We start from the raw sequence: 24,789 nt of genomic DNA, 5'->3' as shown, positions 1-24,789 counted from the left end.
ATTTGGTGGATAGGTACAAACAATTGCGGGAAAGCCGCTCTGCTTAGATGCGAATAGCTATAGTATTTGTTGGCGACGCTTTCATGGTCGGTTGCGTACTAATAATGTTTCATGGCACTTCTCACTTTTTTCTATTATCTATTCTTTATTACTTACCAAGTATTTGAGAAGGTTACCTGCAATATCATTACGTTTGAGATGGCCAAAGAAAGAACTAATGAATGGATGATTTTTTTTATACCTTAATTTTTCTCGTTTCCAAAATCTTCACTAGCGATGCCACTGACTACGAAACCTGTAACATTAAATGAAGGACATAATCTTACTTTCCACAAAGAAAAATATGTGCTTTTACTAAATTATCAATTTATGAAGTAGTCTAATTCGTCATAAAAACTCTTTGTTTCTCAATCAGCAAAAACTATTTTTTTTTTTTTTTTTTTTTTTTATTAAAAGTATACAATACAGAATATAGTATATTATATAAAGCATTGTACTCCCAGGAGTTAATAAACTCATTGCGGGAATGATACGCATTACATGAAACATATAGTTGTATGTATTAAATGGACATATGATGGGACATACACAACATTATTATTTCAGATAGTCATTAATAAGTTGAAGTTTGAGCATGTTAGTTTGGGTCTTTTTACATTGACTTGCACATTTGATCTCGTTGGGTAGTTGATTATATTTTGTGTGAGCTATGTATTCTAGGGATCTTAGTCCATATTTTGTTGATTTGATTTTTGGTATATGAAGTTTGTTGTGATTTCTTGTGTTGTGTTGGTGTACGTCGCAATTGTAATAGAGTGTAGTGTTGGAATGTGCCGAGTGTTGAATTACTTGTAATATAGTTTTCGTTATTTCAAAAGTGGGAATGGTATTAAAAGGAAGTATTTGGGTGTTTCTGTAGATGTCTTTGACATGTGTGTCCCAAGGTAGACTGAAAATATTTCGCAGGGCTCTATTTTGGACGACTTGGACTTCTGAAATCATTTTTTTTGCAGCAAATCCCCAGATTCCGGCGAGATATATTAGATGTGAGTGAATCATAGCATGGTAAATCGATTTTAATAGAGAGGGAGGAAGTAACCCGCGAAGTCTATATAAAACACCAGTTATAGGAGTAATTTTGGATAGAACATGTTTAAATTGGTGATTCCATGTGAGTTGTGAATCAATGAAAAGGCCAAGATATTTTGTAACATCAACCCTTTCAAGGCGGTTATTATCAAGACTTATATTAAGACTTACATTTTTTTTATTTGCAAACAGTATGTAATGTGTTTTTTTTATGTTTAGGCTAAGTTTGTTTAGTCGCAGCCAGTTTGCCAGGCAAGCTATATCCCTTTCCATTTCCTTTTCAAGTTCGTTTAAATCATTATTGTGATAAAGAATCACTGTGTCATCTGCATAGAGTTGTATTGTACCCTTAAGTCCCCATTTAGCAATATCATTTATGTATATTAAAAATAGCAATGGTCCAAGTACGGAGCCCTGAGGCACGCCACATTTTATCGTTCCCATGTTGCTTGTCCCTTTTCCAACAAAGGTCTGACAGTGTCGATTAGAGAGGTAGCTACACAGTAACTTCAGGGGAGTGCCTACTATGCCTAGGTGTTCTAGCTTCTTTAGTAGTATCCCATGGGTAGTATCCCATAGTAGTATCCCATGAATATCCCAAAAACTATAAAACGATAGTACTTACATCGTGAAATTTTCATCGCTTTTCACTGTCAACCAAACTAGTTCAAAAATAATATAACGATATCGGTATGTTAAATGAAATTAATTCGTTTATTTTTCAGTTCCAATGCGGTCCGGGCACTGTTTACGATCCCTCTACACAAGTTTGCAATCACCCCAGCAGCAGTAGCCGCAAAAACTGCGGTGGATCAGTTCAACAGCTTGAAACCGAAGATAATAACGAATTAGACGGTGGAGATTACAACAGCCCATACCGTTCCACGAGTTCAACTTCTAAGCCTCAACAAACGACAAGAAAGACCACTTCTCCAACTAAAGGAGCCACAAAACAATCAACAACAAACCAACCAAAAACTACAAAGGGTACCACAAGACAGGCAGCAACCACAACCAAAACATTTGCTAAACAAACTACAACAAGTCCGCCAAAAAAACAGTTTTCCATAAGCACAAATCCTACGAAGAAACAAACAACAACAAATGAACGTTACGAGTCTCAAAAGTACAAACCAACTGAGAGTGATGACAAATGCGTTGCAGATGGCTTCATGGAACATAGCAGTAACTGTCAAAAGTTTTACAGGTGTGTCGCCGATGGAAAGGGGAGTTTCACACGATACGAATTCAGCTGTAGTTCAAACACAGTATGGGATCGAAAAATTCAAGGATGTAACCATGCCTGGGCTGCAAATAATTTGAGATGCTTCAGTATAAATGCTAGGGCAGGCTCACAAAGCTCAGATAACAATTATTCGAATAAAAATAGTTCAAACTCAAGTTCATCCAGCAGCTCATCCAGCAGTTCATCAAGCAGCTCTAGCAGTTCTTCTAGCTCTTCTTCTTCCAGCAGCAACAGTAGCAATAGTAATAGTAATTCAAACAATCAAGGATCTAGTACTCAAAGTTCTAATTCACAGAGTTCGAGCAGTGAAAGCTCAAACCAAAGCTCCAATAGTCACAACTCAAATCAAGAATCGAGTAGCCAAAGTTCTAGTAGTCAAAGTTCGAACAATCAAAATTCTGGAAATAACAACTCAAATAATAATAATTCCGGAAATAATAACTCTGAACATTCAAATGCCAATAATGAAAATCACAATTCCGCAACCCAATCGTCCCAAAACCAAAACAATGGAAACAATAACTCACAACACTCAGGCAGTGGAAATGACCAATGTACTGAAAGTGGATTTATAGGCGACTCGAAAGACTGCAAAAAGTTCTACCGTTGTGTGGATAATGGAAATGGTGGATATACCAAATACGAGTTCACTTGTGGTGAAGGCACCGTATGGAATCAAGAAATCGAAGGATGTGACCATGAATGGAATGTGAAAAACTGTGGTGGTAAAGGTGAATCATCAAATGCAGGTAATAACGAAAGTGGCCAAAATTCTGGTAACAATGATCAAAACGTTCAGAACTCAAGTAACAATCATGAGTCGAACAACCAACAATCTAGCAACAATGACAAAAATGAAAACTCAAGTAATAGTGACCAAAACGATGGTTCTAGCAACAATAAGAATGAAAGTTCCAGCTCTACCTCAAGTCCCAGCAATAATAATAGTTCCGATTCGAACTCAAAACCCAGCGACAGTGATAAGAACGATAATTCTAACTCTAATAACGGCGATACAAATGATAGTTCTAACAGCAACGATAAGAATGATAATAATCAAAGTTCTGGTTCAAATAACAATCAAAATAGTAATGAATCACCAAACTCTAATAAAGAGGAACAAAATAATCAGGGATCTAGTGATATTTGTGAAGAAGAAGGATTTATGGGTGATAGCAAAGATTGCAAGAAATTCTACAGATGCGTTGATAATGGAAATGGTGGATACACTAAGTACGACTTCACGTGTGGGGATGGAACGGTATGGAATCAAGAAATTCAAGGATGTGATCATGAAAATGCAGTCAAAGGATGTGGTAAAACCAGTCAATCTCAAAACATCCAAAACCCAGGAAGTTCGTCAAACAACCAAACTACCGACAATGATAATCAAAATTCCAATAACAATCAAAATTCGAATAACAACGAAAATACACAAAATTCAAACAATTCAAATAACAATGTTAATAACGAGAGTTCCACCAGCAACAGTGACAAAAATGACAGTTCTAACTCAAATTCAAACAATGACAACAATGACAGCTCTAACTCAAATTCTAACAATAACAACAATGACAATTCTAACTCAAATTCCAACGATAACAACAATGACAGTTCCAATTCTAATAGCAATGATAAAAATGACAGTTCCAGCTCTAACAATAATGATAAAAACGAAAATTCTGACGGCAACGAAAAAAATGATAATAATCAAGGTTCTAATTCAAGCAATAACCAAAATGGTCAAGAATCGCAGAATTCGAACAAAGAGGAACAAAATAGTCAAGAAACTGAATCCAACGACGAGTGCAAAGAAGAAGGGTTTATGGGCGATAGCAAGAATTGCAAAAAGTTTTACAGATGCGTAGATAATGGAAATGGTGGATATACTAAATATGAGTTTACATGTGGAGATGGAACTGTGTGGAATCAAGAAATTCAAGGGTGTGATCATGAAAATGCAGTTAAAAGATGTGGTGGGTCAAGTACCTCATCTTCGAATAATCAAGAAAGTACATCAAACAATCAAAATACTGAAAACTCAAACACTAACCAGAGTTCCAGTAGTAACGATAATCAAAACTCCAACAACAATCAAAATTCAAATAATAATAACCAGAGTGTTTCTAATAATAATGATAACAATGATACTTCAAGTAATAGCGCTGATAAAAACGACAATTCTAACACAAGCTCAAACTCCAACAATAATGATAAAAACGACAATTCTAACACCAGTTCAAACTCCAACAATAATGATAAAAACGACAATTCTAACTCAAATGGTAATGATAATGATAACGCAAGCAGTAATGATAAAAATGATAATGACAAAGGTACTAGTTCAAATAATAATCAACACGGTCAAGAGTCGCAGAATTCTAACAAAGAAGAACAAAATAATCAGGAATCTCAATCAAATGATGAATGTAAGGAAGAAGGCTTCATGGGTGATAGTAGGAATTGCAAGAAGTTCTACAGATGCGTTGATAACGGAAATAGTGGATATACCAAGTATGACTTCACTTGTGGAGATGGAACAGTTTGGAATCAAGAAATTCAAGGATGTGATCATGAAAATGCAGTCAAAGTTTGTGAAAAAACTAGCCAATCTCAAAACAATCAAAATCAGGAAAGTTCGTCCAACAACCAAACCGATAACTCCAGCTCCAGTAATAACGATAATAATCAAAACAATAACAACCAAAATTCAAATAATGCTGATGAAAATAAAACTTCTACCTCGAACTCTAATTCCAACAATAACGATAGTTCTAGCTCTAATGTCAATAGTAACAACGAAAATTCCAACCCAAATAACAACGAAAATAATGTTAGCTCAAACAGCAATGATAATAGCCAGGATTCTAGTTCAAATAATAATCAAAATAGTCAAGGATCTCAATCGAATGATGCATGTGATAAAGAAGGGTTCAAAGGTGATAGTAAAGATTGCAAGAAATTCTACAGATGCGTTGATAATGGAAATGGTGGATACAATAAGTATGACTTCACGTGTGGGGATGGAACGGTATGGAATCAAGAAATTCAAGGATGTGATCATGAGTATGCAGTGAAAGGATGTGGCGAATCGAGCAACTCATCTTCGAGCGAATCTCAAACTTCAACTTCTGGATCTAATAATGAATCTGAATCAGAGAAGGGAGAGAATGAAGCAAACAGTACCGAAACTGGCAACACAACACCCGCAAATAAAGAAGAACCCACTACGCAGCAAACAACTTCGTCATCTCAAACCAGCACGGAGCAGTCTAATTCATCAGGTCAAAATAATGGTACTTGTACTTCTGAAGGATACTACGGAGAACCTAACGATTGCAAGAAATTCTACAGGTGCGTAGATAATGGTAACGGTGGATATACAAAGTATGATTTTACTTGTGGCGATGGTACCGTTTGGGATCAGGAAATACAAGGTTGCAATCATGCTTCGGAAGTTAAAAATTGTGGGGGCAGTGGAGGACAAGCTACTACTGAAAGTTCAGAAAGTGAAGAAAATAAAACCGACAAAGATCAATCAACATCGACAACAGGTTCTTCTCAAGCGCAACAAACTACCATTGAGGATTCTTCAACAATAGAAAATTCTCAACAGCCAAGCACCACATCATCTCCTCAATCAGGTACATCCGGTGGTAATTGCACTTCGGAAGGATTTTATGGCTACGAAAATGATTGTAAAAAGTTCTATAGATGTGTTGACAACGGCGAAGGGGGATATACTAAGCACGATTTCACTTGTGGGGAAGGTACTGCATGGGATCAAGAAATTCAAGGCTGCAATCATGAAAATGACGTTAAAAAATGCGGTGGCAGCTTCACTCCATCAAATAACGAAAACGAAGTTGATGGCGAGCAAGGAACTACGGAATCGTCTGAAACTCAAAATCCAAACCAAGATAAATCCTCCACAACTGAACGATCGGAAACAACGACTTCTTCATCTTCGGCGACTACATCGTCGGGATCAACACCAGATGGAAAATGTACATCGGAAGGTTTTTACGGATATGAAAATGATTGTAAGAAATTTTATCGGTGCGTGGATAACGGAGAAGGAGGTTACACCAAATATGATTTTACTTGCGGAGAAGGAACAGTTTGGGATCAAGAAATTCAGGGGTGCAATCATGAGAAAGATGTTAAAAAATGTGGCGGCAGTGGAAAACCACCAAACAATAACGAAAATGAAGTCGATGGTAATAAAGAGTCTGAAAGCACCGAGTCATTGGAATCATCATCGCAAAAGCCAACAGAAGAAAATTCTAAGACCACTGAGAACGGTGAAGAAACAACAACTTCTACATCAAAGCCAACATCATCATCGGATGGAAAATGTACTTCTGCAGGATTTTACGGGTATGAAAATGATTGTAAGAAATTCTATAGGTGCGTAGATAACGGAGAAGGAGGCTTTACGAAATATGATTTCACTTGTGGAGAAGGAACAGTTTGGGATCAGGAAATTCAAGGATGCAATCATGAAAACGAGGTTAAAAAATGTGGCGGCAGTGGAAAGCCACCAACCGATAATGAAAATGAAGTTGACGGTGATAAACAGCCTGAAAGCACTGAGTCTTCAGAACCTTCAACACAAAAACCCACAGAAGAAAATACTAACGCCACTGACCGCGGTGAAGAAACGACCACCTCCACTTCGAAACCGGTACCGTCAGATGAAAAATGTACTTCTGAAGGATTTTATGGTTATGAAAACGATTGCAAGCGTTTTTATAGGTGTGTAGACAATGGAGAAGGTGGCTACACTAAGTACGATTTTACTTGTGGAGATGGAACTGCGTGGGATCAAGAAATTCAAGGATGTAACCACGATTATGAGGTTAAGAGTTGCGGTAAGAATATAGTAGGATCAACCGAATCAGGCAACGAGGAAACAACAACTCAATCTACTGGATCTACATCATCCCAATCTAGTGGCTCCACATCGTCTCAATCTAATGAGTCAACATCATCCCAAAGTTCAACATCGACTTCTTCTACAACTTCGACTACAACCACTGAATCAAGCGTTGATGAACAAAACGGAACAGATGAACCCAATCAAAATTCAACAGAATCTCAGTCATCTGAAGAATGTACTTCGGAAGGATATCATGGGAATAAAAATAACTGTAAAAAATTCTATAGGTGTGTTGATAATGGGAATGGGGGATACACCAAATATGACTTTGATTGTGCAGATGGAACCGTTTGGGATGACGAAATAGGAAACTGCAACCATCCAAGAGATGTCAAAGGAAAATGTAATTCTGATGGACAAGGTGAAGAATCTGGATCGAGTTCAACAACAACCCAGCAATCACAAAATTCTACAGAATCAACCACAGGACAAACTGGATCTACTCAATCTTCGTCAACATCTACCACTGAGTCGTCTACCACAGAAAGCAATAAAAATAGCACCAACAGCGATAAAGATAAACCAAAAAATGACACCATAAACTGCCCTCATGCCGGATACTTTGCACATCCATCAGACTGCAAAAAGTTCTACAGGTGCGTTGATTGGGATGAAGGAAATGAGAACGAAGGAAAGAGGTACTCGGTGTACCACTTCGATTGCGGAGAAGGAACAATCTGGGATCCTGCGGTTGAAACTTGTAACCATGAAGAATCTGTATATCCCGCACGGGACTGCTCAGGCAAAAGTCAACCAACAACTACAACTGAAGCGTTAGAAGAAACTACAACTGAGCACGAAACCACAACTCAACAAGAAACTACAACACAACAGCAAACTACAACCACTGAACAAGAAACAACAACGCAGCAGGAAACAACAACGCAACAAGAAACAACAAAGCAAGAGACAACGACTCAACAAGAAACAACAACCAAACAAGAAACTACTACGCAGCAAGAAACTACTACGCAGCAAGAAACTACTACGCAGCAAGAAACTACTACGCAGCAAGAAACTACTACTCGGCAGGAAACAACAACCCAACAGGAAACTACAACCAGCCAAGAAACTACGACACAGAATGAATCAACTACAGAAACAACAACACAACAAGAAACTAATAAACAAGAGAGTACAACACAACAAGAAACAACAACGCAACAAGAAACTACAACAGAGACAACAACTAAACAAGAAACTACAACGCAACAAGAAACCACCACACAACAAGAAACCACAACAACTGAAGGTGAAGAATCAACAACACAAGACAACACCACAACTCAACAAACAACTACTACAGAAGCAAACGAAAGTACCACCGAAACTACAACTGAAGGAACAACAGAAGAAACAACGGAAGGAACAACAGAAACAACAACTGAAGGAACAACTGAAGGAACAACTGATGGAACAACCGAAGGAACAACTGAAGGAACAACAGAAGGAACTACTGAAGGAACGACTGAGGGAACGACGGAGGGGACAACCGAAATGACAACAGAAGGAACAACTGAAAGCACAACGGAATCATCTAAAGAAACAGAATGTCCAGTAGGTAAACTCGAAGGTGACCAAGTAGCCATCGTTTGTCCAACTGGCTTCCGAAGGCATCCCAAGTACTGCAACCTTTTCTACCAGTGTACAACGAGTGACAAAAACTATGACATGAATGTCACAGTACTCAGTTGTCCTGACGACACTATCTATGATGAGAACAAAGTACAGTGTCTCGCAGAAGAAGATACAGACCAAAAATGCAAAGGAGAAATCGCAGAGAAGAAGACGTTTAGAAGACTGAGAGAAGCCAATATACCTCCAGTAAGTTTAGTCCATCAAATTAATGAATACTTTCCCTCAGTATAACATTAGACCAATTCAGCATTTTATTTATTCATTAATTAATTAATTCATTAGTTACTTGAGGTAACTCATACCATCATGCGTACAAATAATTTACAAACATTAATAATATATGTAAAAGACATTGAAATTCCAAATAAATAATATTTAATTTTTCAATATATTAAATTTTTACTTTATTCAATTGCAAACGTAACATTAATAATAGTGGCAGTGGTATTTGCTTGTTTTTCAGTATTGATATCAGTTTTACAGTGATTTCTTACATAATTTTATTCCTGAATTCTGCGTGCTTGATTGTTTTCCTTATTGGCATTCTAATTTGTTTAGCATTTCTTTTCTTTTGAGCTCCTTGGACATCATAACGACGTTAATTATATGTGAAAAAATAAATACATTGAAATAGATAGTTTGCTTCATCGTCATAAAATTTAGCTCCTGTATAACATGTCTCATATCCTTGTGCATATTTTGCACTTTAGTAGGTATTTTTGGCATCCCTTTGTTTTGTAGTATTTGCAAATTATTTGTTTTCTCTTTTTTATAATTGTATTTCATGTTATCTGACATGTTTCTTTATTTACTTTCTTTCTAATCCTATTAATATTGTTTTCCAATTTTTTAAATTGCGCAGTCTGCATTTTTTTAAAGTTAAGCTTTAATTCTGCAATGACACCTAGATATAAAATTTCTTCAACTTATTATTTTTCTTCAAATATAAACAATGTTAGCTATTTTCTTTTTAAATTGTATCGTTAGTATTTGTATAGATTTACATGTCTAGAACTAAAATGTATGATTTTTTCAGGTCACCGTAAGAGCAGGTCGTCTCTTATGTCCAACAGAGGGTCATTTTACCTTCGACATCGAAGACCACTGTTCTCCTGCCTTCTTCAAATGCGAACGATCGAAGACCTCCGAGAAGATGAACGGTTATATCTACCAGTGTCCAGAGAACTACATCTACTGGCCAGTCAGTAGACGCTGTGAGATTGCGTCTAGGATATCAAAATGCTCCAAAGCACATAATAACTGGATCAGAAGACTGGTTATTCCGACAGAAACGTCCAACGTAGCGTACTAACCAATCTCTTAGTTCGAGAGAAACAGTGTTCTAAAAACGTAGTTTTCTATACTAAAAACTTTGTCTTTTGGCAAACGTTTTGTTTACTAGATAATTACACTTGTTTATGAGACAATCTGTTTTGTTAATGAGTTTTCGTATTATTATCTCGTTTGCGAAACGTTGTCTTAGAAAATCGTTTCCTTCAATATCTCACACAAGACTTGTCTTCTAGAAAATTAATCTCACCTACTATAATAGATAAATCTTTGTTTTTAAGGAATAAAATCTGTCTTATAGATGATATGGACCGTATTGAGGAGTTAATAGATTAGCTCAACTCTAAACCATGTCTAACAGATTAAAAAATATATTGTCACTGAAAGAGGTAGTCGCAATTCAGAAATACCACTTAAACGAAATGGAATAAAATCTAGGTAGCATCTTGACAGACTGGAATGTGTTCATAAAAATTAAGTAAATCCATGACATCATTAAGTTTATTTAATAAATACTGAGAAGATTTTTGTTAAAGACTTGTAAGATATTAACTTGCGACTGATTTGCGCATTGACACATCGATTTCTATATTTACAATTAATAGAAGTCGCTAGTGTTAGTAAGAGTTAAGTCATTTTAGTTAGTTTATAATAAATTGAAGGCCACAGTTATTAAGACAGTATTGTGTAGATTTTGCTGAATAATTTACGAATATTTTTTTAAATCATCATGTTTAAAATGACTTCCATTATTAATAAGCTCAATAATAATAATTACAATTAGTCAAAAAAATGCCATTAATAATAGTGAAAAGCGAAGCTGATCGAAGATATATATTATTAAACACGTAGTATATAAAACAAGCTAGAATTAATATTAAAATCAATGGGGTACCTACCTAAATAGTCTTAGGACTGTTGTTACGCAGAATTTGAACAATTCATAAAATTTCGATGTCAATTTTCAATTTCTGTTGTTATGTCACTCTGGGAAGTTGCTTCAGAAAACTGTAATAATAACATGACGTCAATAGGACTTTCACAGAACTTGAAAATTACGGTTGAAATTTGTTGATTTGTTCAAATACTGTGAAACAACCCGTCCTTAAGGATTAAAGTTCGTACACGTAGAAAAATAAGTAACAGCTGATTTATTGCAATCCTGTTAAAAACGTGATGGCAATCCATTTCCTGATAAATTATCAGTCCATTCAGATGATATCGGAATTCGTGTTTATACAAGTGTGCTTTTCCTGATAAATGTAATGACGAAATGCCACAATATTACAAACTTTCGAACAAGTGTTCCGCCGTCCTCATAAGTATTTTGCTAGGAAATTCATTCGTTAAAGACCTGCATTCACGTTTTCAATTGGAATACGAATAATTTACAAGATTTTTAATAAATTGCAATATTTTGTATCAGTAAATTTTCTCCGTATATAAATTGAACCATAATTTAAAGAAGATAAGTTGGTACTCCATTTGAGAACGTGTTAATAATATTGAGTACATGATATATGCTCATGCATCTAAGCTTTATTTATTTTAATATTTTATTTTTATTGCATCCAACTTTATTGTTTTATTTATATAAAACAATAATGGTTGTTTGCGGGGATTGTGGTGATGGTACTAAATTACTTTTTCTTTCGAATAATCTATTTATTTCATATTTTGAACCGCTATTCATAATACATAATTATTTGCGTGTTTAAAACATTCACATAGACTTTTACCGAATATTATGCGCACACTTTAGATGTGAACATGTTTGTAGAACGTATAATTTAGCAAATAAAATAATCTGTAATTAAGTAGTTTGTATGTATTTAGGTCTAAGATATTTTATGTTTATGAGTAATTTTATTTCTTGTAGGTACAATATACCATCAATAAATGCTTTGTGTAAATATGCTTGAAAATTATTTATAGTGCATTACGAAAATAATAAATATGTTAAAAAATAAGCTGTTGATTTTTTTATGATTAACTTCTTTTACTTGTATTTGATCGCTTGATCATTTGCTCATTTGTTGACGGCCGGCATAGTCCAGTGGTAACGCATTGGACTGCCATTCCGAAGGTCGCGGGTTCGAACCCGGCGTGCGCAAATAAATTTTATTTGATTAATTTTTGTTATTTCACAATTAATTAATTAAAATAATATATAGTATATTTGCGGCACGTTCCAGAGTGGAAGATACTACCAGTATCGCCCTGGTGTAAGACCACCATTCAGAATTGAAACGTTGCTCCAAATGGCTTTAGCCGTGTTTAGTGACTAGATCTGAATAGCCAGGTACTTCCCCACCTTCCTCTTTCCCTTCCCCACTTACCTTCAGCCTCACAACATTCCCCAATTGGGGATGCCATAGTCTCACTGGCTCCAGACGGGAGCAGTTGGGACTCTTGTGAGGTATTCACTATAAAAAAAAAAAAAATTGCGGCAGTAAAGAGTTTTTCATGTGTTTTACATTGAACGTGGGCAGACAGAACTGAGGAATTTCTGGGAAGGTTAAGGGTATGAGGGTTGGGTAGGAATCTAAGGATCTATGTGTCATGGAGTTACGGATATATAAAAATATCCTTCCCACTGCGGTGCAAGTTGGAGAGGTCAAAAAGTCTCCCCAAACCAGCCTCTCCCGATCTGGCACGCCACGCAGCTGGTGTGCAGCCGCATCCTGAACACACCACACCCGATAAACCCGGGCACCCCTGCTTAATCATTAAACGTAGCGAACCACTTCGGGTGGCCTATAGCAGAGATGTTGGTCATCCAATAAATGGCGATACCCAAACCCGCCTCCCAAATTGAATACCTAACCTAGCCTAAATACCTTTTCTGTATTATGAAAAAAGTGATTAGTTAATTATCGTCCAGTTATATGAATAGAATGCAGTTAAAACAATGAATATCAACGTGTACCTTTAATGTACATTATATTACCTATTTAACTATTATTTTTTTTGTATTTAAACCGATGCAACAGTTGTATGCGTCCTTAACAACACATGTAAAGAAAGGTTACATTTAAAATTCTATTTTCATTGTTGGGTGTAGACACAAGTGTCAAAATGATTCTTAGCATTATTTTATACGAATAGCAATGTACAGGTGTTTATTAGATAAATTATTACAAGCAGGTACATATGTTTCGTAGGTACGATTAAAAAAATATATTATTTTGAAATCCGACGGTAAATATTAAAATATTTCTTCAATAATTGCACAATCAATTTGTGGCGTCATTTTAAGATAAATAACCTTATTCGAGTTAATTTCTAATGAATTTAAAATTCTGAATCGTGCTTTCCTTGTATAGATAATAAAGAAGTGAGATGGACCGTACAGCAAAATTAATATGAAACCGCGCACACAGTGTCGCCAACAACTTTCACCCATACTACTGCAGATCGCATGTACATACAGCGGAGCCACGCCTTTGTTCATACATACACACTAAACGTGTAATATTCATTGGTTCGATAGCCCGTACAGTTTGACTGTAGCTTGGTGACATTCAGCACGCTTCCATGCCATTAAATCCCGATTTGTTTCTATTATTTATGATTCCTTGCGGTCTAAGATCATTTTTACTGTTCGGCAGGTTTACAGTTTTTTTCGGAAACCATTTTCACAATAAAACATCCCTAAACTTTATATTAAACCTTTGCTATACCTTCACTACGAAATATAAAAAAAAGTGTTGGCTTACTCCGCAAAGAACTCTCGAACGATCAGCTCTGGTATGATAAAATTTATGTTTCTTACTATACTATCTGTATTTTCTAGATCAACACAATAATTATCAACAATCATTAGCTATGGAGCTTCGAAGTGTCCATTAAGTGACAGAAATAAGTCACGATACCTTACTGTTTGTTCAATAAAATGATTTTGAAAAATTTGTTTTTAAATTCGGGCGCATCCGGGTAGTAACCACTCATGCACAATATCTAGTTTATTTATGCGTATAACATATATCATAAGAAAGCAGGAAGAAGAATTACGCAAGCACTACAAAAAAAAGTGCTCAGCATTTTTCGTTCAACACCCTGTATGTACAATTGCTCCGCAAGGACAATACGTGGAAAATAGTGACTTCAGCGGTTAAAACATTTGTTTAAACTCAATAATAATGACTAAACACTTTGATTTATTACATTTGCACGTTCGGCGATAGAGCTCCTCAATTCTCAGGCAGAAAGATCCATTATTCTAACAGTTTGTCAGTGCGCACTCGAGTCGCTAATAATCGACACTAAACGTCGAAAAGTCGACACAATATTTCGATTAAAATAATTTTTATTTTACGGTGCACCAAACGATAGACCATACATTATACTCTGCGGAACTAGTAGGTACTTGTTTTCAACTATCCATGTGAACATTTTCGAAATTCAAATAAATTTCGACGAAAACAAAAGCTTTGCAATTTTTTGACATTAGGCGCCATTTTTTTCAATAATATTATATTTTTATTATAGTTATTATTATTGATATGGTTTCTAAGTGAGTGCATTAAAAATGTGGTTTTGTAAGTAATTCAGCGGTGAGTACATTATGCATATGGTTAGGTAATTCTTAATTTTAATATATTATTATGTCTATGTCATCAACCGAAAACACAAATAAAAATCCTACTTGTATAATTTAGAATGTGTGGAAGATTTAAAGTTTATTTTTCTGATTGTGTAATTTTAATATTTTCATTCATGATTTTTGATTTAAAAACCCATCTAAAACCGCACATTCTGAAACGGTTTCAACTACTGGCTACAACATCATTACGGCATAGAAAACACAGATGTCTAGTAAGACGACTGTCACCAACGTCGCCTGTTGTGGCGTCAACGCCGCCGAATTCCCGAATATAAACTAACATGTCGAAAATGGGACATTCTAAACCTTTATAGAAAATATATTCATCAAACAAAAATAAAATAAATAAAAAAACAGTTATGTGATACATTACCTTACCTCACCTTATCAGATAACATAAAATTCACTATTGGATTGTCAGTTACTTTAGTAATAGGGTGCTTAGCGTAAATATTATTTCTGTACAATCTTAAATAGGGTTTCCGGGAGTAAAATGCACTTCCTTTTTTCCATACTAAAATATTGTTTCATTTTTCCCATACAAACAATTCAACTGTTTTACCTAAAAACTACTTAAAACATTCGAATTTTGAAAAAAGTTCTCCATCTTTTTTACTTTTATAAGCATGTAGCCCACCCCCCGAAGTTAGCACACTTTACCCCAGGACACCCTGTATATTTGAGGTCACAAGTGGGGTTCCTCAAGGATTCCACCTAGGCCCGATATTTTTCTTATTATTCATCAATGACATCCTAATGTACAAGTCTTATTCTTTACAGACGACCTGAAATATATAAAAGACTACGATATGTAAACGATTGCAAAAATTTTCAAACTAACTTAAATTAACTTCACCAATGGTGTGAACAAAATGCTTTATTTTTGAACATTTAGAAATGTTAAGTAATACGATTTTCCAAAACGCATTATAATATCTTACATGAATATACATTAAATAATATTAAATTAATACCGGTGTCGCAAATTTGTTACTTGGGTGTATTGTTCGATAAAAACTTGACATTCCTTGCACACATTAACAATATAACTAATGCGGCTGAAGATTGGCTTCCTTTGCAAAACATTAATTGATTTTAGGTCCATAGATTGTACTAGAACCCTCTATATTTCATTTCTTCGAAGTCAAGTGGTATATAATTCATCTATTTGGTCCCCTTTGTATAAGTTCAATCTAACAATGTAGAAGGAGGTCAGCACAAATTTCTTAAGGATATAATTTTTTATCTTAAAATCGTAATTGAATACATTAATTATGTCAGTTCGATGAATCAATTGCATCTAATAACGCTGTCTGAGAATAGGAGAATCATAACAGACCTGGTTGAATTATAGTGAGTCATTAACAACTTAATTGATAGTCCAGCAATCGTGACAACTATTAAATTTCATGTACCGACGATTTCATGTTCTGTTTCACGGAACAGAAGACAAAATGTAACTTTCTTAGGACGGAATGTTTCGGAGAATTTGAACAATTTCAACGTTCATTTTCAAGTTCTGTGAAAGTCCTATTCAAGTTATGTTATTATATCATCATAGGTTAGCTGCTTGATGGAACTAAAATAATAATAGAACTTGACAAAATCTTTTACAGAACTTGAAAATTAACTTTGAAGTTTGATGAAGTAGAGTCCTTAGTCTTACATACACAACTAAGTATCAGACGCACTCACTAACCAATAGGAAGCATGACTGGGCATTACTGGGCAACATGTTTGGGGCTACTAGTAATATATTCACTAACTCCATTTATAGAACTAAGCCTAATCTATCCCACCACTTTTTTGAATCCTCCAAAGTATGGTAGCGTTGTTAATGTAGGTATGAAAAAATATAAGATGACACTTATATATTTTTTAACTTTTGTCCGGTCAGTGGGTGAGTTGGCATCGCATCTGGGTCCCACCCAAGCGTCGTGAGTTCAATTTTTCGGCTAGCTAAGTTAATAACAACACAAGCAACATTTTCCACTTACGGCGAAGCTTAGTGCTAAATCACTATTTTGATTAATCTTTATTACGAATTTTAATTGTTTTAGATAAATTTGAAGGTTTTTCTATCGTTCCGTTTGAGTAGAATACAAATACATAGGTATAAAAAAATTACTCTGTAAAAAATATAAATGTAAACTTCAAATGTTCTTTAAATGTTCTATTGAAATTTTTTTTTTCGATAGAAATGTATGAACGCGTAAAGAAAACAACTTTTAAAATATACAGTATTATAGTTAAGATTATCTGTGACAGTTTCACTTGATTAAATTTTTGGCTTTCTTATAAAATTATTTACAAAATAAATAAAAACAAGTTTAGTGCTTGAAATCGGACGTTTCTAATGCCTAGTTTGTCAAGCGATTTTAATGCCTATTACCTACAATATAAGGTATACCAATAATATACACATTTTTGGCTTGTAGCTTCCTCTTACCGTAATATAATACTAGGAGATATTCAAATTATTGTCAGGTTATTCGTAACCCGGAAATATTTGTCATACCTATGTATATAAAAATATGAATAAACTATTTTTGTTTAATAGGTACCTACCTACATTTATTAATCTGCTTAAAATGCATAAGCACGTATTTAGAATTTGTGATAGGGAAATCTTTTGAATGACCTAGCAAAAGAAACCGACTAATAACCTAAACAAAATATAATTCAACTTGAGTAAATAATATTTCTTATCATCAATGTAATTTTATGTCACACTTAATGCAATTTATAAATGCTTCTACCATTAAACATAACACTGTAAACACACAACTGTTCAGTTTTCCACAAAACGTTCTATTGAAGGTTTCTGAAAACACGAACCGAATTCCTAAAATTAAATATACAACACGCTTTATCGTTTTTGTTGGACGAAATGTATTATTAATATGGAATAGTAGCGCGTTGTCAGTTTTTTATTATTCTCAAATATACAGGGTTTTCCAATAAGAGGTGTTATTTTGAATAGCCCGCTATTTCGGTAGATGTTACTTTCGAAGCTGTCATTTTTTGACATTTGACAAGTAGAAACTACGTCATTAATAAAAATGGAACGATACACGCTTCGAAAACGCGTTGAAATTATTAACTTCACTTTAGTGAATCAAATGCAACTTCAACTTCACTTTAGTGAATCATCTTGAGTGATGAGGCCCATTTCCACCTCGGTGGCTTCGTCAACAATCAAAATTGTTGCATCTGGAGCTCGGAAAACCCAAAATTTATTGTTGAAAAGCCTTTTTATCTTCAACGTGTGACTGTTTGGTGCGTTTTATGGTCCGGCGGAGTCATTGGACCTTACTTTTTCGAAAATGAGGCTGGAGCAACAGTTACGGTGAATGGATTGCGCTATCGAGAGATTATGGCCGGAATTGGATGGTATTGATCTGGACAACGTTTACTTTTAACAAGACGGCGCTACGTGCCACACAAGTAACGAAACCATTGATCTTTTACGATTGAATATCAAAATATCACCTCTTATTGGAAAACCCTGTATTACCGCAATGAAGTTATTTGTTTTATCTTTATATTAATGAATACATTTTCTATGATGATTTAAATTGTTCCATTTTCTATTTTGCCGCCTGTTTGTTTTTATTCGTGAATTCGGCTGCGTTATTGTCACGTGACTCCGGGCGACACCAGATATTGTAGTAGTCATAGAAAATAATATATTAGGTATAAGATGTAAACTCTTATAACTAAATAAATATACATTAAAAAAAAAAAAAAAGATATTGGCGTTTTCTGTGTCATAATGACGTTGTAGCCAGTAGTTGGAACCATGGGAAATGTGTGGTTTTAGATAGTTTTTAAAATCAATAATATTTCAATGAAAATTACACATTTTTGGTACAATGATCAGAATCAAAAAAAAATACATTTCACACATTTAAACGGAATTCATAGTTTGTGAAATTACCCCGTTGTTGCCTATAGTATGAATAAATATCTAATTGTTTTCAGATCTGATTTTTCCGCCACCCCTGCGCCCGATGTGTGATAGGGAGGAAGATAGCCCCCTTTTGGTTTCGTTCCTCGACAAGGCGCGTTCGCAGAAAGGGTCTGACGAGGAGACTTACATGGATTACAAGTGGAGCAAGCCCATGAGCTTCAAGGCGAGAATGAGGACTGCGGGCAGGGTCGGGAAGGGCAGGGCGAGGACCATGGCCATGGGGGCAACCTCAGTCATGAATAAGTGGCCAGGTAGGGTTAGAAAGTGTGAAAACTAAGAGAGGGCATTTAAAATATTTTATATAAGCAGATATTGAAACGTGGACCTTGTCACGAAACTTCGTGACACCATCTAGAGCCAGTGAGACAATCGCATCCCCAAATGTGGTATTTATTATGTAAAGTTGAAGGTAACAAAAAAAGGAAGGCGTTGGAAAAAGGAAAGAGGACAAGTACCTGACTATTGAGATCTGATCACCACCAAACACGGCTAAAGCTATTCCAAACAACGTTTTAATTCAGAATGGTGGTCGATCGACCAGTGCTGTATTGAGAGTATCTTCCAGTCCTATAAAAATCGGTTTCAGCATTTCATTGAAGAATAAAAGTTGTAAATAATATTTCGTCACAAGGCGGGTAGGTACCTTTCAAGTTATGCCAACACTTATCGGAGTAACGCTTGGCTCACAAAATACTTGTTGGTCGATGCTTGCATCACTTAAAACAGGAATACTCGATTTCAACACCTTAGAAGGACTCCGAAAAATATTTTTATGCAAACTTTTTTTCAAAATAATACTTAATCGACTTATATTGAAAGAGGTCAACTTATTTTTCCCTAAAAAGTATACTGATTGGGAATCTCATGCACTCTTATATACTCCGAAAACGAGGACTGCTGCCTACCAGAACTCGCTAATCAACATAGCGACTCAACTGATTGACGATTTTGTATTGACCATCGAAATTTTAACGTCACTTACTTTCTTTTCACGGATGTCACAAAATGGTAAAGTTGTCTCCATGGCCTTTTATTCTTACATGTAACTCAAAATTGTAATCTTTTTTGTAATATATTGGTGGATAACCATTTTATGGAGAACATGAATAAATAAATTTCTACCGATTTATAAACAATCTCTGCATGAATTACAGTAGAATCAATTTTTTTTTCGATTGCATTGTATTGCCAAGACTATGATGCAAAATTTAGATCGCTTTTATATTTCTACAGATTGTGCTTTGATGTCAGTTTTTTTTTCAGACCACCTACTCGTTTGCTGGTTGGGATCCATCGCATTCATCATGATCACCATTGGGTGCATCATGATTATGACTCACCTCGGGAAGACTTCCCTGTCCACCGATAATTACCAGGACCAGTGTCTTCTGCGCAACACGCATGCCGCCAGGGGGAACATGGCCACCATGAATACCAACATCTACATTCATGTCCTTGTTAACAACAACGAGATCTTCGACCCTTCTAAATTCAAGTCCGTTCTCGAAGCCACCGTCAAACACCACCCCAGTTATATCCTAAACGTGTTTGTTTTGTTCAACGATATATCGGAAGGCAGTTATAGAAGAAACTCACGTTTCAAGGACTGGGAACTCTATCACCAAGGTATTGGCAAGTACAAATTCTTCGGCACATCGTCCGCAGAAATTGATGACAATACGGACGCTGCTGCCATCAACTTTGGTGGCCAAAATGGCAATCTTAACAATGAAAAAATCAAGATTGTGCAGTCTACGTTTACAAACTACTTCAGACACAGTCCCCTGAGGTCTGTCTGGAGAAATATCCCGCATGAAATCATTCCAGTAGTCATACGAGTGCTGACTCTGTGGGAACACGGAGGCATATCTTTACCCATTCAAATGTTTCTGGACAAAACTAGCAAATATTGCCAAAATAAAAGCGCCAACAGTAAGTTGCACGATCTAGTCATGGGGTTGAAGAAAAACTATTCGAAAACTGCCATTGATTCGATCGAAGCAGCCAAAAATAAGGAAGACCAACTAAAATTATTCCAAAAAGGCCTTCGAGGGGTGAGCGCTGAAATGGGAATACATTCGGATGATATTAAAGAAGCTTTCATGAATCTCAAAGGTGCCAATGCGCAAGCAGCGGCAAGTTCGTATGCTAATCATAATTACAATTCAAAAAGTGTTAGTGATGAATCATACGATGATTTAAGTGAAGGAAGGTCTTCGTCCAGAGCATCTTCTCCCGAGGACGATAGTAAAACAAGGCTTGTAAAAAACCTTAATAAAATCCCTGGAGGCGATCACTCATCTAGGTATGAATCTTCGGATTATGAATCCTACGAGTATTCTGACGAATCGGCCGATGGTCTTCCTAGTTCCATTGAGTCTCACTCTCGCTCTGATGAATTAGATTTCAAACCGAAAGCGAATGTCAATGATGAAATTCAACGGTTTGTTAATGGAAAAATCACAAATAATGATATTATAAAGAAAAGATTAGAAGATATGGAAAAGCGAAACAGAATGAGAAGAGAAATTTATGCTATATCATCGTCTGAAAGTGAGTACAGCGACGAAATCATTCCGAAACAACCAGAAATGGTTATAAGGTACGACCCACCACATATGCCTGTCGTTCGTAAACGTATCGAAGACATTTCCGACAGTACATCGAACGAAGTTATCCGAAGAATCAAAGACGCGCTTCAACGACAAGCTGTTCTTGCCAAACCAATGATGGAATTCCAAAACGATTACAATTCCTTGGAGAAGAAACCAGACACCTCTTCTTACTCAAGTGGTTCAGCCTCTTACCTCAGTGCAAGTAACAGTGGAAGTTACGACAGCAGTAGCTCGGAAAGTGACTCGACACAATCACTTTACGACAAACTCAATAAACTGCACCCCGTTTCAGACACAATCCGCAGACCTAACATAAAAATCAGAGAAAATAATGGTTACAAACAGTTGAAGTTCTTCCAAGAGTTGAATATATTTTCAATGCCAACAAAGCTGACTCTCACCCTCGACGAAGCTGGCTATTATCTTTCTACTAGGAAACCATGCCACGCCTTTTTGGGACAGCTTATAGCTATTCTACAAAAGAAAGATAACTTCTATGCAGCAGATGAGCTCATTTCCGATGGACTGAAATCATTTTGCGGAGACCGAAGTTATTCGGAATGCAACGGCATCACCCTTTTATCATAGACGGCTGCTGTAACCAAGGAAATTATTTAAAAATAGGAGCCGGCTGGATCAGAAGCACCATAATTAATTAACCATTGTATTTTAGTATCGTCATAGTTCATAGCTGAAGATGGTGACTTCCCAAGCTGAAAAGTTATCCTCGGAAGTATTTTAGATTATGCTAGTTTCCCTATGCAACCGATACACATGGGAACGCTGTTCAGATGGGAAGGAGGTATGCACGTCAATAGAGAGCATATAATATGGGAATTATGGGGATCTAGGGATAGATTAACCTCATTTTCACTTATCTTTCCTTCGTTCATCTTCATTTTTGCTCATCCATTATATTTATACTCACGAGTTGCAATATTTTATTCGAGGACTGTGTCCATTTTTTGTGTGTTTCTCAAAGTTTGCCTATGCCATAGACATAGTGTGTATTTTCTGTATGGATACCAAAAGTTTTCATATTCCTTAGGCTGAATCCATCCTTTTGTTCCCCTTTTTTATTTTTTTATAAAATGGCATACATTTTTGACTGTAGAAATTAATGACATCGTTGAGAAAAAAATAATTTTTTGAACAGGGGGCTAAATCTTTTGACGCATTTTATTATACCGGAAGAGGGCGAATAATTTATTATGGACTCGTTTCTATCACTGTGGATACCCGCATAAAAGGATTCTGCCAGCCTTGAGATATATTTCGTTGAGACAGAAACAGCCTAATCTCCTCGTAATTGGAAAACCCTCATCCAGTGTAGAGCTCCCAACCGTATAGCTTTGTTTTTATAAATATTTTAGTGGGATTCGGAAGCGTACACCTGAACAGGGCTATTTCAATTCTTTAACATTTTATCTTCTTCTAAGTATAATGGAGGGCAAAATTTAATGCTGAGTTTATCCAGCCAATCAACGGCACTGGGAGTCACTTGTTTCAGCACAGATGTGCCATAGTGTAAATAATGGTGGCATTCTTCTACCAGTGTTCTGTTGTTTTCCACATTCACACAATTCAGTATCATTGAAACCCCATTTGTGTATCATATAGTGTGATGAGCAGAGTGATGTGCACTGCTTGCGTCGGAGAGAGAACAGTTTGAAAGTATCATACACGGTGGCCGAAAACTTGCAGTACAAACAAAAAACTAGTGATCTATATCACATAGAGAACCCAACAAAAAATCTGATATTTTTGATTTTTTTTTACTTTTTGTTTTTTTGAGGTTATAAAACTTTTGTAGCGGGTCTATGCTTCGACGCATTTTAACAGACACTGAACAGCTGGTGCTAAACCCCTAGCGACCGATTTATTTGGCCCAAAAATTACATCTTCAGAGTCGATTTATTAGAAAACGAAGCTCAAATCAAAAAGTTATACCACATAATCGACTTCCCGCGTATACTACGTGAGTTTCATCGTGTATATCATGCTAAAATTAATACATCAAGCAAAACATTTTCGATTTTATCTCGTATAAAACAGGTTAATTTAATGAAGTTAAAATAATGAATAGCAGCCCTGGATGAATAATGGCGTTAGAAACATATACGTATTTACTTATTATTGTATCAGCCACAAACACAAGTGTTTTAGCAAATGTGTCAATGCCAGAGTGGGTAAATGTCATTGTTTGAGTGGCAGTGTTTACATCCAAACTTCAATAGCGCGAGTAATCAGAAAAGTATAACATTTCGCCATATTTCATCCTGAAAACGAATTGTGCAAACAACCAACAGAAAACAGAAGCGGACAATATATTACGGTGTATGAGAAAAATATTATTGTCGAAGGTGGTTAATTTTTATTTGTGACAGTGTGGCTATGTTTAATCAATTGTGGATGCTTAGAATAATACATACAAAACGTGCCAAAATATTGTATTTTAAGATCAGTCAGTAATATAATTTAGATGGTAGATATAATTCATTCGGGAGGCGGATTTGGGTATCGCCACCCCGGAACCATTTATTGGATAACCAACACCTCTGCCATAGGTCACCCCAAGTGGTTTGCTACTTTGCTGTTTGGTGATTTAGCGGGGGCGCGGTGTAGTCAGCAAGTGCTAGCCCACCAGCATGCGTGGCTTGCCAGATAGGGAGAGGTTTGTTTAGAGAGACTCTTTTGACCTCCCCAACTGGTCTCTAGAGGAATATATTCGTATGTCCGTCGGTCCTGGACATACTGATCCCTAGATTCTTATACATTTCACCTACCCAGAACTTCTTTTCCTTACAAAAGACCCTCCACACAGCTTATCAAAAGATACCTTTTGTGTGGGGTGAATACAAAAATAAAATAAATGTTATAAATTCTGTGTGACGTGTATTCTTAAGCTGGTTTGGTAAAGAAATGCCGTGACCGTGAATTGACTTTTTTTCTTTAAATACATAATGTGTGTTTATTTTCATAAAATGGAGATTATTTTTTTGTATATTTTGTAAATAAATATTTTTATCAACTCGACTATTTTATTTTACATGCTTTGAACTGGGAACAAAAACCAATATCTGTGAAATCATCTGATCACTGTTAAAAGCCCTAATTGGGCGTGTACAAATAAACAAACAAACAAATAAACAAACAAACAAATAAACAAATACACAAACAAAGTTAAAGAATATTGCATTTTATTCTAAGAGGAAGAACAAAAGACCAATCTTTAACTAAACAAGGAAATGTGAGATAATAATATATGAATTAATAACTGTAATCTTTTGGTTTGGTGGCCACGCTAAATACAAATACGTTTTTTTTAATTAACTAAATACATTGTTATTTAAAATCAAAAATGCCTAAACACCCATTTTATTTTTAACA

The 24,789-nt window shown here is 35.7% G+C and overlaps 2 protein-coding genes across 4 annotated transcripts; both read left to right on the top strand.

The window, feature by feature from the left end:
- The first annotated feature begins 276 nt into the window (after positions 1-276).
- Positions 277-12,139, top strand: LOC149419176 (uncharacterized). The gene is made up of 3 exons (XM_089637942.1): positions 277-297; positions 1,815-9,101; positions 9,952-12,139. Exons 1-3 carry the CDS (start codon positions 277-279, stop codon positions 10,225-10,227), a joined length of 7,584 nt encoding a protein of 2,527 aa, XP_089494068.1. The 3' UTR covers positions 10,228-12,139.
- Positions 12,140-14,378: 2,239 nt separating this feature from the next.
- LOC149419175 (uncharacterized) lies at positions 14,379-24,273 on the top strand. 3 transcript variants are annotated; one of them, XM_089638135.1, is made up of 3 exons: positions 14,379-14,566; positions 18,796-19,035; positions 20,048-24,273. In XM_089638135.1, the coding sequence occupies exons 2-3, from the start codon at positions 18,825-18,827 to the stop codon at positions 21,985-21,987; spliced, it is 2,151 nt and encodes a 716-aa protein (XP_089494261.1). In that variant the 5' UTR covers positions 14,379-14,566; positions 18,796-18,824; the 3' UTR covers positions 21,988-24,273. The 3 variants fall into 3 exon arrangements, with proteins under 3 accessions (XP_089494261.1, XP_089494260.1, XP_089494259.1); XM_089638134.1 differs by having other exon boundaries at positions 14,379-14,570; XM_089638133.1 differs by having other exon boundaries at positions 14,379-14,761.
- Positions 24,274-24,789: the final 516 nt, after the last annotated feature.

Source organism: Hesperophylax consimilis, chromosome 12 (genome assembly GCF_061612785.1).
Source record: "Hesperophylax consimilis isolate HC1 chromosome 12, BYU_Hcon_1.0, whole genome shotgun sequence".
Taxonomy (NCBI): Eukaryota; Metazoa; Arthropoda; class Insecta; order Trichoptera; family Limnephilidae; genus Hesperophylax; species Hesperophylax consimilis.
The sequence above is the reverse complement of the archived record's forward strand: the minus strand, read 5'-3'. Positions and strand labels throughout refer to the sequence as shown.